Source organism: Numenius arquata, chromosome 4, assembly GCF_964106895.1.
Source record: "Numenius arquata chromosome 4, bNumArq3.hap1.1, whole genome shotgun sequence".
NCBI lineage: Eukaryota > Metazoa > Chordata > Aves > Charadriiformes > Scolopacidae > Numenius > Numenius arquata.
Window position 1 is genome coordinate 15,546,523 of NC_133579.1, and position 21,699 is coordinate 15,568,221.

The 21,699-nt window shown below is 42.4% G+C and overlaps 1 protein-coding gene across 1 annotated transcript in view; it reads left to right on the plus strand.

Moving 5' to 3' along the window:
• The window catches only part of GAREM1 (GRB2 associated regulator of MAPK1 subtype 1), a 99,795-nt gene that overhangs the window by 68,630 nt on the left and 9,466 nt on the right, over nt 1-21,699 (plus strand). Inside the window, exons 3-4 of the mRNA XM_074146665.1 lie at nt 9,892-10,022; nt 19,853-21,031. Coding sequence (XP_074002766.1) covers nt 9,892-10,022; nt 19,853-21,031 — 1,310 coding nt within the window. The remainder of the gene's footprint in view (nt 1-9,891; nt 10,023-19,852; nt 21,032-21,699) is intronic.

Here is a 21,699-nt window from a genome sequence, read left to right on the forward strand (position 1 = left end):
TTTCCATCAGTGCCAAATTCCTCTTTACCTTTTTGAACTAATTTAGAAACTGAAAGTAGAATAACTCTGTTCAACTACAGCTGCGCTGATCTCAGGTCCCGAAATATTGCTGCCCTTAGAAAATACTCCGGTTTCTTTCATTGGCACTTCAGTTCACTCTTTAGCAACCAAAATGGGGAGAGTGAAAGGGAAGAAAGGTTTCTTCTCGTGTGGATTTTCCATGAAGAGGTGTCCTTTGAAGTGGGGGAAGGATGGAGTTGGGTTTTTTTATTCATTTGGTACTTGGAGTCATGCAGATTATGAATTACAAGTGCATCATTCCTGGTGGGGGCATGAGCCCAAATGGAACAAATTTGTGTTACTGTGTTTTCCGCACATTAATGACCACAAATTTTGTTTTAATAAAAAATGGGATTCTGCTCTTTCTGCATTAAAGAAGAAATATGATGTTCTCACACATTCATAATTTCTACTGAAATCAGTGTTAATGAGTTGGGGGAATCTCTGGTGTAAGGGCAGAAATTTTTGATGCAGCTGTGCTGTAAAATCCCAGCACGCTTGGCTTACCTTTAGCAGGTATTCTAACATGGCCTGTTTGAACCTGCTTGGAACTAGTAATATTAATTTCAAATGTTAACTCGGAGTTTATTCTGTTACTCTCATCTCGGCTTTCTTCTGTACTTTAATTAAATGTTAATCTATTGTAGACACCCCTGTTCTTTTGATGAATGTCTTGGGATGAGTGTATACTGACGATTTGGGAGGAGATCACCTAGTTAAGAATAGGTCCAAAGGCAGCTTAAGCCTGTGCTGCCTCTTAATTTAAATGTATGTAATCTCTTTCTCTAGAATGGGAAAATCTGCTTGGGCAGAACAACGTAAGATGTTGTTAAGGGCTTTGCACTTAAGTGCAAGGTTTGATCTTCAACTTGCATTGGCATATCTAAACTGTGCCTTCACTCCTTAGGGACAGATTTTTAGCCCTGAATCAATCACGTTAATGTGTAAAAGAAAGCAATGTATTTGCTTAGTAAGACAAGTGACTCAAAGTGCAGGAAGAACTGTAACCATGTGCGTTTTCACCTTTGGTTCTATGTCACTTTCTTTTCCAGCTGTTCATATAGAGGGCAGCAGGTTTTGGTAGAGGTTTCTGTTAGATGAGGAATAAATGGCTTCACCTTCTTATCAAATCTTCCTGTCTTCCAGCAGATGTTCTCATAAGGATTCTGGATGCCCCTCTAGTAGGTTGGAGCCATAAGCTTTTAGTGCCACTTAACCATTTTCATAACTGAAGTGTAAGGGGGCCTCCACTCCGGTATCAAGGGAACAGTGCTAGTAGTCATAGAAGAAAAGCTTTTGTCATCAGGCAGCTGTTGTCACCAGGCTTATCTTCTCAACACTCTTTCATACAAGCTCTGGGTTGGTTTAGTTGGGCTTTCTGCAACTTTTCGCTCTTTCTTTTGATGCCTTTTTGTGCTGTGACCTGGATAAGCTCTGTTACTCACCAGGGGAGCGTGCCATCTTACTGTTCCATAGGAAACGAGCAACAGCTTTTTGTTAATAGTAATTAAGAAAGGCAGACAGAGCAGTAGTCTTCAGACTCCTCTGTGTGGTCACTTAAGCGTGTGAACTAACACGCTGCCTATGGAATATTCTTGGTGTTTGTTGGCAGCACATGGGAAAGGAATAGAATGATGTTAATTACAAGTTAGATCGATGATAACCCAGTGAGTAAGTTAAATCTAGTTAACTTACAGTCCAGACACTCAAACATGTGACCCCGTAAAATGGAACATTTCATTGTGGTAATCTTGTATTTGTGATGATAATAACTTATGAAACAAGGGTTAGAGGTTTGGCTTGTTTTCCCTGTCTGTCTTTTTACATCATCTGTAACCTAAAATTCCCTCTCATGCAATATCTGTGAGTTAAATCTGCTTTCAGCTATCATCAGTCACCATTTGAACTGATTTTTCTTTGTTATGCTGCCAATAGAATCAAATTTTTTTTTTTTTTTTTTTTTGTTCTGCTACTTAAGAGTCATAAAAGTAAGATAAGAGAAACAAGAACACTAGGCTGTACCATCCCCTTTGCTTTGCCAGCATAGGATTAGAGGTTTTGATTAGCAAGCGTTGCGTTGCTGTGTGGGAAACGTGGTTGGGTTCCCTGCCTCGGTCTCTCCAGCGGTGTGAGCGCGTACGCAGAGGCGATGTGTCAGCGCGCTGATGCTCTGCTTCGGCACGTCTCGCCAGGTTGCAATGCCTGACTCATTCGCTCTTGGTTGAATGGGTATTTGTACCACAGAGACGAGGGAATAAAGGCGTTTAAGGCTTCAAAATCTTCATAATACTTCCAAGAAGTAAAACTATTCATTCTGAAGGGCTCCTTCCCCATGAAACGTTGCGCAATCTCTGCTGACTGAATGTGCCTTTGTGTCTTGCCCTCTGCTTTGCAGTGCTGTAAGTTTAGCTCCAGTACACTTGATGAATTCTAATTGTATTATGTTTACTTAGATATGTCTCTAGTTCATGTTTCATCTGTTTTTTTAAGAATTTCCCAAAATTTCCAGAAGATTGGGTACAGATCAGGACATGGGAGGTCCTCTTCTTCACCCCTCTCCCTTGTCTCAAGAAAAAGTACTGACAGACAGCTCTTAAAAAACAAAGGCAGTATTTCAAAGTCTGTTTAATAGCTATTTCATGGTGATTATAATATAAGAATCAGTTGTAGTTTTTCTAGTTTGTGGCCGAGTCATTTTCCTTTGGAAGCTGTGTACCTAAGACTCTTGTTATGTATTTTCCTCCTGTATTCTCCACCCTTTTATAGTGTCCTGTATGCTTTCAGCAGGCTACAATATGAAAATTGAAATAAACAAATTGAAAATATGAAAATAAACAAATAAATTCTTAAAACTCAGAAAAACGTCCTTCCTTCTCTGCCCTCCCAAACCATTTATTTTTTTTATAGCTCACAGAAGCTATTGATGTGGCAGATAAGGATGAACCTGTACCTTTGGGTCATCTTGCTCTTTCTTTGACTGAGGGGATGAGCTTACCATAGCATTGCGTCCATGTTAGTTTGCTGCCAGGTTCCAACCTGAGGTGAAGTCAGTAGCTCCTTCAGTGGGGAATGCCGAGGTGATGGAGCAGGTGGTCAGCTTTCCTGTCCCCTGCTTGGGCGGTAGGGCTGTGAGCCTGTCTGCAATCATTCATTTGTGGACTACTGTCTGCTCCCACTGTAGAAAACTCTCTACAACTACTTGAAAGGACGTGGTAGAGAGGTTGGTGCTGGTCTCTTCTCACAAGCAAATAGTGATAGAACAAGAGGGAAAGGCTTCAAGCTGCAACAGGGTAGGTTTAGCCTAGACATAAGGAAGCAATTCTTCACAGAAAGAAGTGACAGAAGTCAGACACTGGAATGGGCTGCCCAGGGAGGTGGTTGAGTCACCATCCCTGAATGTGTTTAAGAGTCATTTAGATGCGGTGTTGGGGGATATGGTGTAAGGGAGAACTTTGTAGAGTAGGGTTGATGGCTGGACTTGATGATCCCAAGGGTCTTTTCCAACCTGAACGATTCTACGATTCTATGCTTCTAAAACAGTGTTCTGTAATTCTGTTTATACTTGCAGTTTCGCTCTGTGATGAGTCTTTTCTCCCTGCACTGTCCCCTCTGCAGTGGGGACCCAGTAGCTCTGCTGCTCCAGAGGACCTGGGCATGTGGGCCCTCTTCTGTCCTCTGGAGAACTCTGAATTAGGTTTCAAGCCATCTGGAAGATGACAAATGTGAAGCAAGGCATTTATTTCCCACTCGTTGTTACTTCTGCATGTCTGCCAAACCTTTTCACATTTACTTAGTGACACGTCCTCAAAAGAGCTGCAATATTGACTTTACACCTTGGTTCCAGTTAGTCATGCCACAGCGGTATCGAAGGTGTGATGGATTGTTTTTTGTTCTTCCTTTTTTCGGGTCTAGACAGGTACAGCCACTGCCATGACAACACTTCTTGCAACAGCAAAATGCCACATGCAGGTTTTATGCGCAGACATATTGGCAAATGTCAATTTAAATAAAATAAATATCTTTTTTTAAATTGCAGGTAGGCTGGAGTATTAAGATTCTGTCTTAATCTATTATTTTACAGTTTGCCTTGTCTAAGGACTAGGTAGGGATGAAATAGCTCTATGGTATGATCTAGCTGACAGCGTGACAAGTAAGACCATAAACTGAGATTTCCTTCCATCATTCCCCACTGAGACAAATTTATTTCTGCATCAGGCCTGGAGGACAGTTGTGTACACTGTCAGCTGAGGACTACCCAGGTCCATCTTAGAACCGGGCACGCTGAAGTGTGCTTTCCAATTCATGCAGTGGCATTCTTCCTGATACCTAGCAAGCCACCTCTCTGCGCCCTTTGTTATTATGTCTTATTTATGCTTTAGGCTTATGCTCTTTGACTTGGCCAGTTATGTCAAGGATCGTCTTTGTGGGGAGGAAAACAAGGGTTATTTCCTATCAGATGGATGCACAGGAACGCTGCAAAATGCAGACAAAAAATTATCTTTTTCCAAAATGATGCTATTCTGGCAGGTAGAGAGCCTTTTCTTTTTGAATCAGCTCCGCTGTTCTTTGAAATACTGAAACGTAGTCAGCAGTCAACAAATAATATGAAACATAAACCTCTGCAGTACTCTTGCCATCCTGCTGTGCCGTCTGCGCATTCTTGAGAAGCGCCGGGCTTTGCACAGTCTCACATAGGGAGATGTGAGACTTACTAAATAATCAAAGCTGCTGAAAGACAATACAACTCCTGCCTCCTTGGAGAAACATTTAACAGCTAACGCAATTGAGCAGATGTTTTGGTGACCTTCTGTGTTTCCTACTTATGACATGCGGCTACTTTTCTTTTTTTTTTTAACAGAATTTCTTTTTCTTTTTGATATATCGGCATCCTCTTGTCCCTTTATATCCATCAAAACGAGACTGCTTGTTCAGTCTGTGAACGCTTGCTGTAGATAAGGACTCCCTTGGTCTAGGCACAGTACAAAATGAGTGTTTCTGTCTTGGAAATATTCTGAACTCTTGGGAATGACTGGATTACTTGGAGGTGAGGGGTTCTAAGTCACTGCGAAAAGCAGGGAATCTTCTATTACAGAGATGACCTGGATGAGGTGGGTTAGAATTGTGAATGTACGTAAGCCTGCAAGAACCTAAGTGGTGGAAGCAGCAGAAGCAACCCAAAGACTGGGAGAGAAAGGGCTGGTTAATGACCCTGCTCACAGATGTTGCAGGGCCAACTTCTGGCAAGAAGGAATATGGACTGATCTTCCTGCTCCTACTGGGTTTTTATAAATGCCTCCATAAACTGGAGGATAAGCCCTGGTTTAGGTCTTTCCCTGCCTTTTTATCTTTCCAGACTCATTTCCAGCAGTAGGGGATTTACTGTCTTTGCTGTAAGTACCTTCACAGGGAAATAAGAATTCATAATCTGCAGAGATAATATATACTAGAATGAAACTGTTCCAATACTGTGCCTGCCAGAGGCCAGGCTGAAAGATAAAGAGATATAAAGCTTGCAGTAGTCATTCGTTACTCCCTTGCATTTGGCTGCGAAGGAGTAACCACACCTGCTCGGTGGACCGTGTAGGTGTTACAAATCTTTGATCTTTCTGAACCTGCACTGATTTACTAGAGAAACATTTCATTATTCTTTTCGTGCTAGTAAGAGAGGATTGGGGGTACTTCTATAAAAGTATAATTTTAGCTTTAGATTTTCTTTTCTTTTTTGGTTAAATTCCTAATTAACACACAGTCAAATTGCCTTGTGATTTGTTTAAACTTACTGTCAGTTTTGTAAAGTCTCTCGATGGAATCTTGCCTCTTGCAAAGTGTAATAAAATTCCACTTTAGCTTGCAGTCAAGCCAGACATGTCCATTTAACTTGTATTTCAGCCATGCTGTCTTTTTTATGGCAACTTGACTAGAGACCAGGGAGAAACATAATAAGAAATTGTCTCCTTCCTCCCCATTAGTTAGTTACTTGACATCTGGCTCAAATGTGTATTGCAGGCCCCTCTTCGGCCCTTCTTTCTCTCCTCCCAATAAAAAAAGTCTGCTTTTTTCAATGAGGAAATAAATTTTGAAAAACTGTCTATAGAAAAACCTCAAGTTATAAACCATCTTTTCCAAAGAAGAGGCATTTTAACATCCAGCCCTGACAGCTTCCATGCACAGCGTACTTCTCGATTTCGTAACAGGGGGAGATTAATGCTGCCCTTCTATTATATGCTTTGGGATCTGTGTGTACTCCTCTGTAGTCAACCTCCTCGTGAACTGCTGCTTGTTAGCAGTGGAGGCACAGACGGCTTTGTGTTTGCGCGGCTCAGCTGAAGGAAACGGGAGGATGGCACAGATAGCGACGTAGACGGTTCTGAGCATCTCTTTGTACCGAAGCAAAGCTCCAGCTGATTTTTCTTTTTTTTTTTTTTTTTTTTTTTTTTCAGAAGCATGTGTAAGTCTACAATAGATAGCAGACCCTCCTCCCAGTTGCACAGAGCCTGGAGCATTTGTTCTGTGCTGAGGAATTTGGAACTTCTTCATGGAAGTTTGGGTTGCAATGGGTAACTGGCCTTTTCTTGCCACCAGACTATCTGTTGTTAAATACATGACAGTCATAGTAATATAATATTATTATGCTTCCAAATAGAGTAACTACAACCTAGAATTAAAGACTACCATCTCGGTCAAAGTGCTGGATGAATATTGTTCATATAATGTATTATTCTTCAGTATTTTTTTTCCTTCCTTATTCATGCCTTGTTACTGTGCCCAGCTCAATTCCTGCTCTGAAGTGAGAGTTCTCAATTTCTTTCTGAACTAGCAAAATTTTATCACTGCAATATCTCAGAGTTTCAAAAAACTGTGTAGCTTCCATGCAGTATTGTATTCAACTCCATTCTGTACGTGAGGGGGGCGTGTTAAATCAGAAGTAACCTCACTAGATTTTGGATTTGGATTTGTCTGAGGTTGCTGTGGTTTTGGATTTTTCTTAAGGGAACAAATCAGACCCTTGGATCCCAAATTAATTAATTAGGGTTGCATCCAGGTGGCTGTGTCAGTACTCGAAGAGGACAGCAGTGCTCACTGAGGAGCAATTCAGAACTAAGCAGGAGAGAGCAACAGCTTCAGATCAGCCCATGGAGAATGAACACTGCGTGATAACTTCTGTAAAATTTAAGAACATCTTGCCCTTATTGACTTTCTGTGAAATACGGTCATTGGCTCTGTGCTCTAGAGTAGTAGTTTTTCTGTGCTATCAGGTGCTCCCTGGTGCAACTCATAGTCCCTGCTGCTGCCTGGTGTCCTGGCACGTCCTGACTCCACGTAGGAGGAGGTCTGACTTCACTCAGTTCCCCCACACACCTGAATGTCCTTTGCAGGGAAGCAGGCTGCCTGCAGGGAGCTGGGGAATGCATCTTCCTCTTGGTGGCTGACAGGGAAATCCTGATACCCGGACTTAAATGATCTATATGGTGGTCTAAGGATTAATAAGCACAGTGCTTCTCTCTTCATCTCTCCCTATCTGCAACTCAGGCTTCAGTCAGGACATTCTTTCCAGCTTTGGTTAACTGAGCACCTCCTTGCTTATTGTCCAGAGGTGCCGGCTGCCTGGCCCCTCTGTTCTTTGCACCGAAAGGGGCTCGGAACAGACAGGTTGAGGAATTCAGCTTCTGGACGCTGGCAGTTTTCTATTGAGCGCATGAAGTGTTTTTCCAAATGTTGAAGAATTTTTCAAGGTAGAGGGTATGCCTACAATGAAAGTTTTAGATACCTTCAGTAAGCATTTAAGCAAATTTACAGGGAAGATGACCTCTGGAGCTACTAAGCCCAAAGATACTTCTTCCCTGCTCTGGGCATCCTTGAGCCATGAGTTCCTCCTAGAGGAGTGGAGGAGACTCTGAGGGGTATTGCTAGTTGTGCTTAAAGTCCTCCTCACACAGCTGTTGCTGACTGCTGTCTAAGGCAGAATCCTGCATGAGGCAGACCTCTGGTCTGACCTGGAGAGGCCATTCCTGTAGTCAACTACATTGCTGTAGTATACCACAGGAATGGCTTCTCCAGGTCAGACCAAAGGTCCTGCTGATTCTACCCCAGTGTTGGTCCTTGAAGCACCTGAATTGCCTTGGCTGAACTTCAAATAATAGTGTGTACTGAAACAGACACAGAGTGAGGAAAAGCTCCAAGGGAACTGGTTTTTGAAGTGTGGTGGAGTTTATTAAACAGTTGCAAAACATGGTCTCGTGGTGGGAAGTACCAGCATCTTTAGTTACCCTGATGATAATACTTCAAAGTTACTGTGGTCAATTTAGAAAGACAACACGTATGGAAGGCAATAAAAGGAAGTCTTCTATCTTGTAAGTTGATATTTAGGCTTACAACCACTCCAGCATACCGACTAAAAGAGTGTGCCTCCGTCAGCGGGGTGCTGGGGTTGGGTGGAGAAGCTGAGCCTCTTGGTCTCACACCTCTCTTGGTGTGCATGTCCGTGTACACGTGTGTGCAAGCACCTGGCAGGATGGTGGGACAGGTCATTCTCATGGGGTGCCAGGAGTTGCTGAGCTTGCATTCATTTCCTCCTCTGCTGCAAGGTGGCCTGACATAGTTTAGTGTGTGTGAATTCTCCAAACGTGTCACAGAAGTCTCAAGTCTGATGGGACGTAGAGGGGCAGCGGGGTGTTGTGCACAAAAATGCTGAAGGAGTGAGAAAATATTTCTGTAGGAGGCTGACATCCTGATGTATTGGATGAATTTTAATGAAGCTGAGCATTGTTTGGAAACAATAATCCAGTGGCTGCATGCACTGCTAATTTTAAAATATGATTTACAGGAGATGCACTAACCATTGATTTTATGCAGCCTTTTACTCATTTTCTTGAGTTGTTTCTTACATCGAGTCTTGCTGTGCTATTCTCTTGCTGAGGTCAGCATTTACCTTAGTAGTAGTTAATGTTTCTAAATTTGGGAAGATCGCTCCACTGATTTTAAGTTTAAGTCATATAAACAGCAAATGTGTCTGTCTAAGCTTTCGTTGTCTCTGTATTTATAAAAGAAAGCCTTGAAACTTTGTGTTTACAGTGTGCAGAGGTGATTGATGTGCCTGGCAGTCCCTGGCAGGTTTGCCCCGGAATTAGTTCTTGCCTTTTACAAGACTTAGAAAATAGCCAAGGTTTTCGTGCTGGGGGGAGGTAAAGTCAGCAAGAAAAACTTCTTTCTGATGCTCTTCTAGAGACCATCACCTTCAAAAGGATTTTAAATGTGTATGGTTTAGTTTCTTACGTTAGCTGAACTTCTCAAAGAGCTTAGTTTATGATTAAGGAAAGTTAGGTGCCGTTCCGCTCTGAGGGAAGCCTGGGAGTAAAAGGGGTTTAGCCCAGCATTTTTTAATAGCTGTTTGATGATGCTAAAAACAGAAACAAACCCCTTATGTTTATTGTTTTGGGGTTTTATAGCAATGGCTGTGTTTTCTTTCTGTAAACTTTTTAATATTAGGGGCCAAAAAATGCTATCTGTACAGATACTGTTAGGCCAAATTAAGTACACAAACACAAATGCCTCCAGAGTTACTTACTATTTCTAGAGAGCATGTGGTAAAAGGATCTTTTTTAATTTAACTTCAGCTCCCACATGTTCTTTTCGTTCCAACCTGGTGAAACTGTGTGTCTCTCACAGCAGGTTCAGGAGACTCACTGCAATCTCTTCGTCTTCTTGTTTGGCTGCTAATAACCGGAAAAATAGACTGAGCGAAATGGTGAAGAAGTTGAGCCAGCAGTTGCCACAGTGACAGTTGTCCAATATAAATATCTTACAACTCTTCTGTTTATCATCTGTTTTCAGGGCAGTTTAAGCTGCTGGAACAAGACCGAGATATTAAGGAGCCAGTGCAGTATTTTAACAGTGTGGAGGAGGTGGCTAAAGCATTTCCTGAACGAGTTTACGTCATGGAGGAAATAACATTCAACGTTAAGGTAGTCCCTGAATAAATATTTATCTCTGTCTAAATGATTAACTGTTACAACCTTTATATACATGGCAAGTGAGCAACGGCGCTGTGTGGGAAGTGTGATTTTTGAGACAAGCGAGCCTTTAGTGTTCTGCATTCAGTGATGGTGCTCTCCAGGATCATTTTTGCAGTCTTAAATCAATGTGTCCTCTAAGGGCTCTCCTGCCCTATGGCACTTCGGGGAGCAGTCCTGATGATCCATCCAATAATTCATCTAATTAGGATGCTCCTGCCAGATTTTAAACAAATGTTGTTTGTTGCCCCCTCTCCCCTCCCCCTCCAGCACTCTGAATTTTATTCTCTGCTGAGCAGCAGCTGCTCAAATCCCTGTCCAGAAAGACTTACTCTCAGGGAGCACACTGGATGAAATGATGGGGTTGCTTGTCTCAAAATTACTGCAGCTAAATAGCATTGTGAGTAAAACAAAAAAACAAAACAAAAAAAAAAACAAAGGACACACTTGTTCTGTGTGTGTGTGCGTGTTTGTGTGCATGTGAACGTCTCTTGGGCTCATCAAAGGGTCAGCAATCCCATGAGTGTTAAGAAGGCTTACTGTCACCAGACACACTGCAGTGCGGTGGCGTGACACAATGAAGACAGATCTTGTTCTTCCTTGTCCTGCCTATATGTCCTAGCTATGTGTGTGACACTACCCAAGGTAGGTCAGCTCTGCCAACAGAGCATAGTGGTCTTCAGGTTCGTCTGGTTTGCAACCACCTAAGACTGGTTCAAGAGCATCCTAGAGTTTGAGATGCAATGGCACAGATCCATCATGTACCCTACAGGGGAAACTGGTTGATCCTGCTGCTGCAAAACCGATATAGAGCTTCCTGGTCCCGTGTGTAGTGACGTGGGGTTTTTATAACAACCTTTTAATGGCTTTTTCTCTTTCTTGCGCTGCTAGAGTTGGGGGACACCAGCTAGTCTGCAGTTTTTATAGGTGTGAAACAAGATTGCTGAAGACTGCTATATCTGCCAGAGCTCATCAGTTAATTCATTTAGTGACACAGACTCATGCCTTTCAAGACAGTAGGTTATTTTCAATTCTGCTCTCTATTAACCTGAACCCATAAAACAGAGCCTTTCATGAATGAAGGCTACATGAGAAAGTTGGAGCGCTTTTGTATGTTCAGGATGTAGTTGGACAAATCAAGGCAACAAGAAAATTCCAGGAATTTTCAGGAATATCAGTGTTACCTTGGGACTGCTAGCCTTATCCAGTGCTGTGCTGTTATTTTTCACTTGATCAATGACCAAATCAAGAGAGTGGCAGAGTAAAATGTGCAGCTTTGATTTTATAGGGGGAAAATACTCATGTGCAGGCTTATTTAAATGTGAAATGTTGTGTCTTGAATTTAATATGAGTTTTCTTAAAACTGTTTGTCATATTTAGCAAACTGAGAATTAAGCATAGCTTACTGTTAGATATAAAATCAATTTTTTAAAGATATTATAGTGATACCCCTTAATGTAAATAACAGAAATAATAATCCAGGTTTAACCTAGTTACACACTTATCTTGGCAGTACTTCTCTTGGCAGTTTTTCCAGTTTCATAGAAGTCTATTCCAAGGTTATTATTTTCCAAAGAATAAATGAACTTAACAGGATTTATTAAAGTGTTTAATAACCCTTTACTTGCAAAAGAATTATGTAGGCTAAAATTTTAATATAGGGGAGATCCTGTCAAACTGATTAGAGCAAAGGGAGGAATAGTAAGTGTGGTTGATTTCTGATGCTTTGTGCCCATTTAAATTCAGAAGAGAGTATCAGAAGGTAGCTAATCTGATATAAAAAGAGAAAAAAAGGCCTGTATATCTGATGAAGCATTTAAGATGAGGAGGAACACTGAAGTCTGGGAATTCTTTCTTACTCCAAACACTCAAGTCTTTCATGGATAATTTTTGAAGAAAGAGACCGTAGAGTTGCACCAGACGGTCACAGCATGGCTTTGTCTGTGCTTGTTGAGGTCTGCCTGCATGTGCCGATATGCCATGATTATGGTTCAACTTGGTACAAACCTTGCTCCTCCGTGTAAATCCTTTTGCTGCTCCAGCAGGATTTTAGAGCTAGCGCTGCCATTCAGAGAACTGCCTTCTGGCTGTGATGGGCCGTGGGGTCTTCTCCAGGGGGTGAAGTTATTTTGTTTTTACTTCATGTACTAATTGTTAAAAATGAGCCACCTTATCCTGGGAGAGGCAGGGGAGATGGATTTTCCTCCTTCCCTCCCTCCCCAGGGTTTTGAGACTAGGCAGGCTTTCTGGGCTGAGGCACGGGATTGGGACCTGCTGGATATTTGGAGGAGGTCTGTGACACGTGCCATCAAGCAGAGCTGGGAGTGGAAGGTGGAGTCACTGTTCACAGAGTAGCATATAAACATTTCAGATTAAACCAAACTTTTGTAGTGGCTAAAACTACTTCAGGTAATTTCTTTGGATGTATGTATGTATCAGTACTGTGCTTGTACACCCAGTGAGTTGCCCCGGGTACCTCAGGTGGCCAGCAGCATCTACAGGCACAACAATTTAGAGTGTTCTGGGGATAAACTGATTTCACTCAGTCAGGTATTTAATCTGTTCCTGATTGAAAATTAGAGGCGTTCTGTCTTTTCTTCACTGACCAGGTAGGTGATAACCTTTTTTTGTATTAATATTCAGCACACAATTGCAGGGAATTTTGCTTCGGTAACAGCACTACGCTAAAAAGATGAGGATTTTTTTATTCTCTATGCGAGGAAGAAAAATATTAAGAAAATATTAAGGTACCCCAAAGCCTTAACTTTTGCTGAACCAACAGCAGTAGATTTCTGCAGTTGGATGCTCTGGTCCCATACAGATGGCGGTCTGTACAAATACCTAGGAAGCTATTGGCATCAAGATTCAGAAACAAAACCAGGAACAAAACACTTGCATCATACTAAGGGCAATTCCCAAAAAGTTATCTTAAAGAGCAGCAATATTGTCTGATAGATTGAACGTTGGACAAGCCATGAATTCCTGCACTGTAAAAACCAGCCACCTTAGTTTTGCAGGACCCTTCAAATCTTCCAGGATATAATTTTTGTCCTGAAGATATCACTTGGTCTCCCTGGAGAGGCTGTGAAACTGTTTGCAGAGCCTTTCCAGGACGGAGAGGTGGGTTAGTTAATTAGCCTTATAAGGATTCTTATCTTTCCTATCAAAGACATTGTTTGGCTGGTGTGAGCTTTTGATACCAGATTTGTTTATTTTTTTTATCGTAATCCTCTTTTCGCCGTGGTTTAACTCTGTTGGCTCATACAGTGTGCATTTTGGCAGAAATAAATCTATAGTGAAAACTTTGCTTTTTTTTTTTTCATTTTGACATATGTTAATGCAGTACAGTGAAGCAAAATTGATCTCCTAATTTGATTGCAGTTCTATAGGCTCTGAGAAACTTGCCCCGAGTTTCCAAAATGCACATACACAGAAGGTTGTAACCTACACTGGCATTTTTAAATGCTGCAATAGCGACTTTCTGGAAATCAAGCTTGTCGGCAATTTATAGTACTTCACCTTGAGAATTAGTGGTTTAGCCCCCACGTTGCCTTATGCCTTGATGCCAGACTTACAAGGCTGCAAGCCTCAGCTCTCAGAAGGTTTTTCTTGTTTTCTTCCCCGTCTGTCCCCAGTACGCCCAGGCTGTGGCACCTCGGTGTCTTGCATTGGCAGCGCAGTGCTGTGGCTGCCTCTCTCCTCCAGCCTCTGGTGCATGGCTTGAGTGAGAGAGAACCTCAGACCTGCTGCTTCATGCCTACATCCATATACCTGCCTGGAAGGAATCTACTCCAAAAGGATCCCGGATAGCGAGCGCCATTGCCGTGCAGTGGCCTCATGAGCCGTCCTGACATCCTGCATGAAGAGATGCCTCATGTTAAATATCTGTGGCATTACTTGTCACGTTTTGGGTCATTTTTGGAATGCTTTGATTTATTTGAGACATCCTTAAACAGCACTGAAGTCAGCTTTTAATGTAGCAATCAGAGCAAAGTCCCTCTCAGCTGACAGGGAAATGCATGTATTATAACATGAAGAGTTGTACCTGCTGGTACTTGGGAGATAGATGTTTATAAAAGAAAATGGGATGGTGTCTCACTGAATTTGGTCAACTTCCTTGAAAAAGTTTGCTTATTTTTTCTAATAGCTCTCCTGAAGACTCTTTGTTTTCTATTTTAAAAACCTTTATCTGTTTTTTGTGACGTGTAAAAAAAAAAAAAAATTACAATATATAGTATATATTATATATATGTAGCGCTATGATTGGTCCCTTGGCTTTAATAGTAAAAAACGTATGCAGTAGCTATGAATCACAGATCTCACAGTTAAAAAGAGCTCTACCAAAAAAAATATCCTAACTGTGTATTGTTAAAGTGAAGGCAATGCTTGTGTTACTCTAATAAAATCTAGCAGGTATAACAAGCAATATAAAGCTTGCATCAAATCATTTTTATAAGGAGTTCACATGTTGTCCAAGTGATTAAAGACTTCTACATCAAGCTATAACAAATTGGAACAATTGGAGTCCAAGATGGGATATTGACTCAGGTAATACATCAAAATCTATTTGTCTGAGTTAACCTTTCCTTAAGCAAAAGAAACAATATACTTGAGCTTTCCCAAAAGAACAAGTTTCCTAAATAATCATTCATCACTTTCCTGATGCCTGTCTTCTGCAGTAGGTATAACTGGCTTCTGAATGTTACTGAGTTGCAGGAGCCTTAAAATTTAACACATTATAGTGACTTAACCCACTGCTGTTTTGGGACGCCTCTGTAAGCCAGTAACCTTCCTGGTCAGCATCCTGGCATCAGTAGTGAACCGTTAGTGTGGATCGACATCTGGCAGTAGGGAGGTGAAGGGCAAGTACAGCATGGAGTAGGTTCTGGTTCTGTGGGTCCTCTGTGTTAGCAGTTCTTCAGTTTCAACATCTACTAGTGATTTCTAGATGGTTTTGGAATATAGTGTGGCAAGCACTGCCTCTTCCACAGAGCTGGGAGCACTGCTTTTTCTCACCTATTACCAGAAAGTGAAAACTGGCTGGGAAGGGCAAAAGAGGAGCAAGGGGGAAGTAAAACTACAGGAGTCATTGTCTATTGCATAAAGCATCATTGTTATAATGTATAAAGCAGAGAGAGCAACCATGACGGTAAACGTGTTTGGGGAAGGAGTTATTTCAGGATGCTCCCAAGGCTAATAGTTTAAAAACTGGAGGAGACTTTGTGTGTATCAGGTAAGGACAGCAGCTGGAGGTATGGTGGTTACTGCTGCACATTGTTGCACTGGACTTGTCCAGTAAAGAATTCCTGTTCAAAATAGATGATGTGAGGAGGGGGCACATGCACAAAAAAATTAAAACATGAGGGTGCGGTCCTACTGTGGAGATGTTTGAGGAAAATGTAGTGTCCTACCTTCATTCCCCCCATTCCTTCAGCTGGTCTCAGCTTCCTACCAGTTGCAAGGTCCTCACACCTGAAGGTTCAAAATCGAACCTGGCAGAAGTCCCAAAGGAGGCAAGAACCTCCTCAAGCGTAGGCAAAGCAGGAGGAGGGAAGCGAGCTGAAAGTGTGGGGCAGAGTGGATCTGGACTGGGATTGGAATCAGCCCTCCCAGGTATGTTACACAGCTGAGTGAAGGCTTCTCAGGTGCTTTCTGCCTTCTGTAGCTCTACCTGTTTTCCAAAGTTATGAGGACATTCTAACAGTTTGTCACAAAAATATCTGATTATTTCTGCGTCAGTCTGTGTTCTGGACTATCTTAACTCTGCCGCTCCAAGATAGTGCGCTGCTGTCTTCTCTCTGTCGTACACTAGTGATATGCTGTGTCACCTGCGTCAGCTGGGACGTGGCACTAGCAGGTCCGAGTGTCTGAAATAGCGATGTGCTACACCCCACCAGTGACTGCAGGAAGCAGAGGGTGCCCAGGGCAGGCTCTCAGCGGGGATGTGAAGAAACCTAGGGGTGCCTGAAGGTGCAAATCCTGTTGGGTCACTGCTGGAAGCTTAGAGGGTAGAGGGAGCCGAGTCCGGTATGGTGTTACCCATTCTGCCTTTTAGGAGTAATTTATGATACACACTTTCCTCCAGATCATGCTGTCTTTAAGGGTGCTATTTGGCATGAATCAAATCTGTTTTGAGGAGCTGCTGTGCTTGACTGATTCCTGGGCTGATGGGAGCCCTGTGAAGGTCACCAAAGGCAAGCGCGAAGCCCAGCACCTGGGATGCAATAAGCCATGCAACACCCTGACAGGCTAGAAAGTGGCTCTGGGGAAAAAGTCTGAGGGGTACCTGGTGGATGGCAGCGGTGGTGTGGTAAAGGCAGCCAACAGCATATTGGGCTGCATAGGCAAGAGTGTAGCCAGCAGGTTGAGGTTCTCCATTGTTCTTGGAGAACTCTTCATCACTCTTGTGTAAGCAAGAGTGATGCCAGTAGGTTGACTCTCCATCATTCAGCACTCATGATGCTTCAGCTGGAGTATTCCTTCCAGTTTTGGAAACGGCTTTTTTCCAGTAGCACACTAATACATGGAAGACATTGACATGTGGGAGTGAGTCCAGTTTACCAAGATGGTCAGGGAGCTGCAACAAATTAGGTATTAGGAGGGGCAGGGAGAACTGGGTTTATTCAGCATTGAGAGGGCTGAGGGGAGATCTCTCTGCTGTGCATACCTATGTAATGGGAAGGTATAAAGAAGACCAACAGATTCATATGAGGTGCCCAGTGGGAGGACAAGAGGCAACAGGCACAAGCTGGAACAGGAGAATTCTGCTAGAAATTATAAGGAAAAAATATAATTTTAACACAGGGGTGGTTGAACAAAAAGAAGTTACCCAGAGAAAATATGGATTCTCCATCTTTGGAAAAACTAAAAATTTAATTGAATGTGGCCCTAAGCAGCCTGTCATAACTACGTCTGCTTTGAAGAGCAGGTTGGACTAGATGACTCTGGGGTACTGGCCAACCTGGAGTATTCTACAGGTCTCCCCTGATGTCCTGTGCTAAAGTCCATGGCCCTTTGTTGATGTTTTTGTAAATTTTGTGGCCATTGGTAAAGTTAAATGTTTGAGTGAACATGGTAGAGCAAGTTTGATTTTCATAGGCCATGGCTACAAGAACAAAGTAAAGATCATTTAGTTATGTAATCTGAGAAACAAAAACTTAAGAGATATCTATGCATGAGTTTCTAGATGATTTTAGAGTGATAGCTTTGTATGGTATGATATTGATACATCTATGATATATATGATATATGTGGTATGTATTTGTTACTAATGTCCTGGAACACATATTTACTTACCATGTATGCTTTACAGATGTTAACTACCACATGGTAATGAATGAATTAACACGAGAAGAGAGGAATTATCTTTCTCAGCTTTCAGAATTTAAATTTTAAAATACACTTAGCCTGCTGAGGTGTACCAGCAGCCTTAACTTCACAGTAGTAAGGTTTAGTGGGTAGGAATAAAGTTGTGCAGTCTTAGACTTTTCATTTCACTTTTTCAGTGTTTTATTACAATTTGGACAGCAGCTGATACCTTATGTTTATGTTGAGAAGGAAGAGCACAGAACAGCATTTTTTTTGGTGCCAAACAAGAACTGTGGCATGATTTTTCTTTTGTTCCAGCACAGTAAGATTCAGCCTTATTTCACCTACTATTATCCTGTGACTATGTTTAAAAAAAAAAAAAAAAAGTAAGAATATTTAAGAATATTTTCAAAATTTGGTAATTGAGAAAAATTTTGTCTTTAAACATGCCTGTCGAATCTAAAAAAAAAATTGCTATTTGGCTGCTGGAAATGGGTGCTATTAATAAGCAGCTGCTTTGTGAGACCTTCGTTGTGAAGCTCGGCCAGTTAGTTACCTCTGTGGTTTCACATCTGACCCACCGTTTCCTTCTACAGTGGCTTGTTTGTTTGTGAATCACCAGGGAACTGCGAGTTGGCCAAGCAGCGGCTCCCACAGCCATAGGCTGTGACACCTCCCTCGCTCCGGCCGGTGTCCCCGCAGGAAGTGAGAAAAAGCTGTAACCGTGCCGTCTCAAGTTAAAATTTCTGACCGTGCAGCTCACCTTGTCCAAAGAAGCCATTTGTGGGGACTTGTCGATGCTAGAAACTGATATTCTTACAGAATGTGCTCTTTCAAATAGAAGAGAGGGAGATGGAGTGGCACCTGCACAGAGCTCTGTGTGTCCTCAGCCTCTACCAGCTCCACCCAAGGCAGGGCTATGTGGCCGGACGCAGCTCCGTGGAGGTTTTGAGGAGGAACCAGAAATGGGCATCACACCGGTGTTATCAGCAAAAAAACCAAGTCCTTCCCTTTCATGTCACAGTGTTTCAAAAATGATGTTTGGCCAGTGGTGTGAACTGTGAGTGAGTATTACGTACCATAAAACCTCGTAGTTTCCTGGATTAGACCAGTTAGTGTTTGTTTAGATAATTCAGGGCTCGAATGACTTCCTCTCCGGAAGCCCCAGGACTGAAGTGCGAAGGCGGCACACCTCGGCTGAGCTGCCTGTGCCTTTGCTCTGAAAGGCTTGCGGAAGATAATCACAACTTTACAAACAGGGGTGAATTGCAGATCACGTCTTACAAGAGGAAGCGTTACTCACAGCACTTCTCGGTTATTAACTGATTGGAATTACAGCCTTGATTTCATGCAATGGCTATTCTGTGATGATACCTGAATTTGAAGCCCAGAATCTGAACTTCACACAGTTCCCTGAAGTCTTTAGGGGTTGTGGAGGTGAGGAAGGGATTTACTATTTTAGTCTATGTTTTCATTTGCAATTTTTTTAGTATATTTCATACTTCTGAATAAAATGGTCTATACAGGTCAGCAGCATTTATCTGATACACCTTCCTTTATAAGTAGGTATCTGATGATGATGATGAAGAGTTGAGTGGGTTCCTGTTAGGTACCAGAAAAGGGCTTTTCAAGTTAAATCACTTAATTATGAAGCAGAGCAATCTTCTCTATAAGGAGTTATTCCAGTCTTAAGGAAATAACTTCAGGAACAAATGAGCCTTGGACATCTGTTTTGCCTTTTTTTTTCTTTCCAGTACAATTTCCATACTAGAAAAGCACACACATGGCTGTGCATATGTTGTTTAATCTCTTAATTGCAATTACGATCAAAAAATGAGGAAGGAAGTCTATGACTAGGAGAACAAGGCAGAGGGGGAGTTAGGCATATGGGATAGACCGATATTCTTGACTTCTTCAGGGAATAGATGTCATCTGTCATTCCCCCTAGCCTGGAAGAGATTATATCAAAGGGATATGCTTCATCCATAATGATGAGATCACCTTTTCTACTCCTCAGGGAGCTGAAGATGGTGAAAGAAGCTTGTTTCTCTCAAGAGCCTGGCAAATAAGTTCTAGCAAATAGCAAAAACAAAGGGGCAGGAAAAAGATACCCAAGGGAGTCCAGACATGCTCTGTCATAGCTGCATGACACAAGTAGCTATTTGAATTGCTGGGATACGTGGATTTGTCCTTTCTCTAAAAACTGGTTATGTTTGTTCTCTTGCCTCCTTTGGCAGTTTCAGGTGGCTGTTTCCCCTTAAGTAAGATGCAGAAATGTGCAGAACAATAAAGAAAGGTTACTTGGCCAAGCTTCAGGTTACACACCTTGCACTTGACTACTCAGCTGTTCAAATAAAGTTAATTTAGTTTCTCCCAACGTATAGTCTTGTCAGTGCAGTCTCAATAGATTTGGTATGATTTGAAGTATTACCTTCAGTGGGTGAAACCCTAATTTTTTTATTATTATTTTGCAGGTGGCTTCAGGTGAATGCAATGAAGACACTGAGGTTTACAACATTACCCTTAGTACTGGGGATGAGCTCACTTTAATGGGGCAAGCAGAAATCCTTTATGCAAAGTCTTCGAAGGAGAAGTCACGACTGAACACCATCTTCAAAAAAATTGGGAAACTTAACTCAATTAGTAAGCTAGGCAGAGGCAAAATGCCCTGCCTCATCTGCATGAACCACAGGACCAATGAAAGCATCAGTCTGCCTTTCCAGTGTAAGGGCAAGTTTAGCACCCGCAGCCCGCTGGAGGTGCAGATGCAAGAAGGTGAGCACACGATTCGCAATATAGTAGAAAAAACCAGGCTGCCCGTTAATGTGACCGTGCCAAGTCCTACACCAAGAAACCCTTATGACCTGCATTTTATCCGTGAAGGGCACAGGTACAAGTTTGTCAACATTCAAACCAAGACTGTGGTGGTTTGTTGCGTGCTGCGTGGCAACAAAATTATTCCCATGCATTTTCCCTTGCACTTGACCCTCCCGAAATTCACTCTACCCGACAGTCTGGTGAAAGGGGAGCTGTGGCACGAATCCCTCATCCAGCACTGGTTTAATATATGCCAGGAACAGTTTGACATAGATGAGTATTCCCGTGCCGTGCGAGATGTGAAAACTGACTGGAACGAAGACTGCAAGAGCCCGAAGAAGAGCCGGTGCACGGGGCACAGCCACGTGCCCAACTCCCTCAGCTACGCGCGGGACGAGCTTACTCAGTCCTTCCACCGCCTTTCGGTGTGCGTCTATGGAAACAACTTGCATGGGAATAGCGAAGTGAACCTCCACGGCTGCAGGGACTTGTGTAATGAGTGGGCCCTCTTCTCTCACGATGCTCTTCAGTACCAGGAGTCTGGCGACAGCAGCAGCGATTACCTTTTTCCTGAAGTTAGCGAAGAATCGATGTTTCTGCCTACAAAACCAGAGCTTCCTTACGAAGAGCTGTGGTTGGACCAAGGGTCTGGAAAGGCTGGTGACCAGCCTCTCACTCGCTCTCTAAGTGAGAAGAACAAATGTGACAACTACAGAGGGTCTTTCCGATCAAAGTGTGGTACCGCACCTCTTCCTGTGCCTGCGACTGTTGGAGCAACCACAAAGTCTTCAGATGTTTCCCTACCTCCACCTCCAGTGCCTCCCAAATCAGAAGCAGTAAGTCAGGGTTATTTATGTTGGTTTGTTTCTTTTTTTTTTTTAGCTGGTACAGAGGTTTGCTTTGGGATTTATTTAGGGAAGACTTGGAGGCAGAATGGGGAAAAAGGGCAAGGAAACAGTGAGACTTTGAGATGCGCAACTTCAACAAGTTTCCTACCAAGTGCAAGTAAGTCATATCCTAAGTCATATCACCAGAGTATGTTTAATATAACCGATCTAGTAGCTTAATCCAGATACTTTCAGGTTGTTTTATTGGGGTTTTTTGCTCCCACAAACAAGGTCTAACAATTGCTAGGTCACTTCCTTCCCTTGCTTTCCACATCATCTCTCCACGTGGTCTCCATGTTTTCTCGTATTTTCTGTGGCCCCGTTCTGTGGCATGACCCCACTTGGAACTGCCTCGGATCACCTTAGTGTGTGCATCTTCAATTAGCAGGCCCTGATAATAAGGACAGCTAGAATTTTTATGGAATTCAAGTGTTTGTTAATGAGAGATTTTCTTCTTGGTTACGAGTCTATGGCAGATTTTGAAGAATATTAAGTGTCAATTGACCTCAAGGAAACTTTATCAAACTAGACCTGAACTAATCACTCTGTGCTCCTTATTGAAAGAAAACATGTTTAAATAGGAACTCTGCAGAGTTGATAAATGAGTCTTCTAGAGG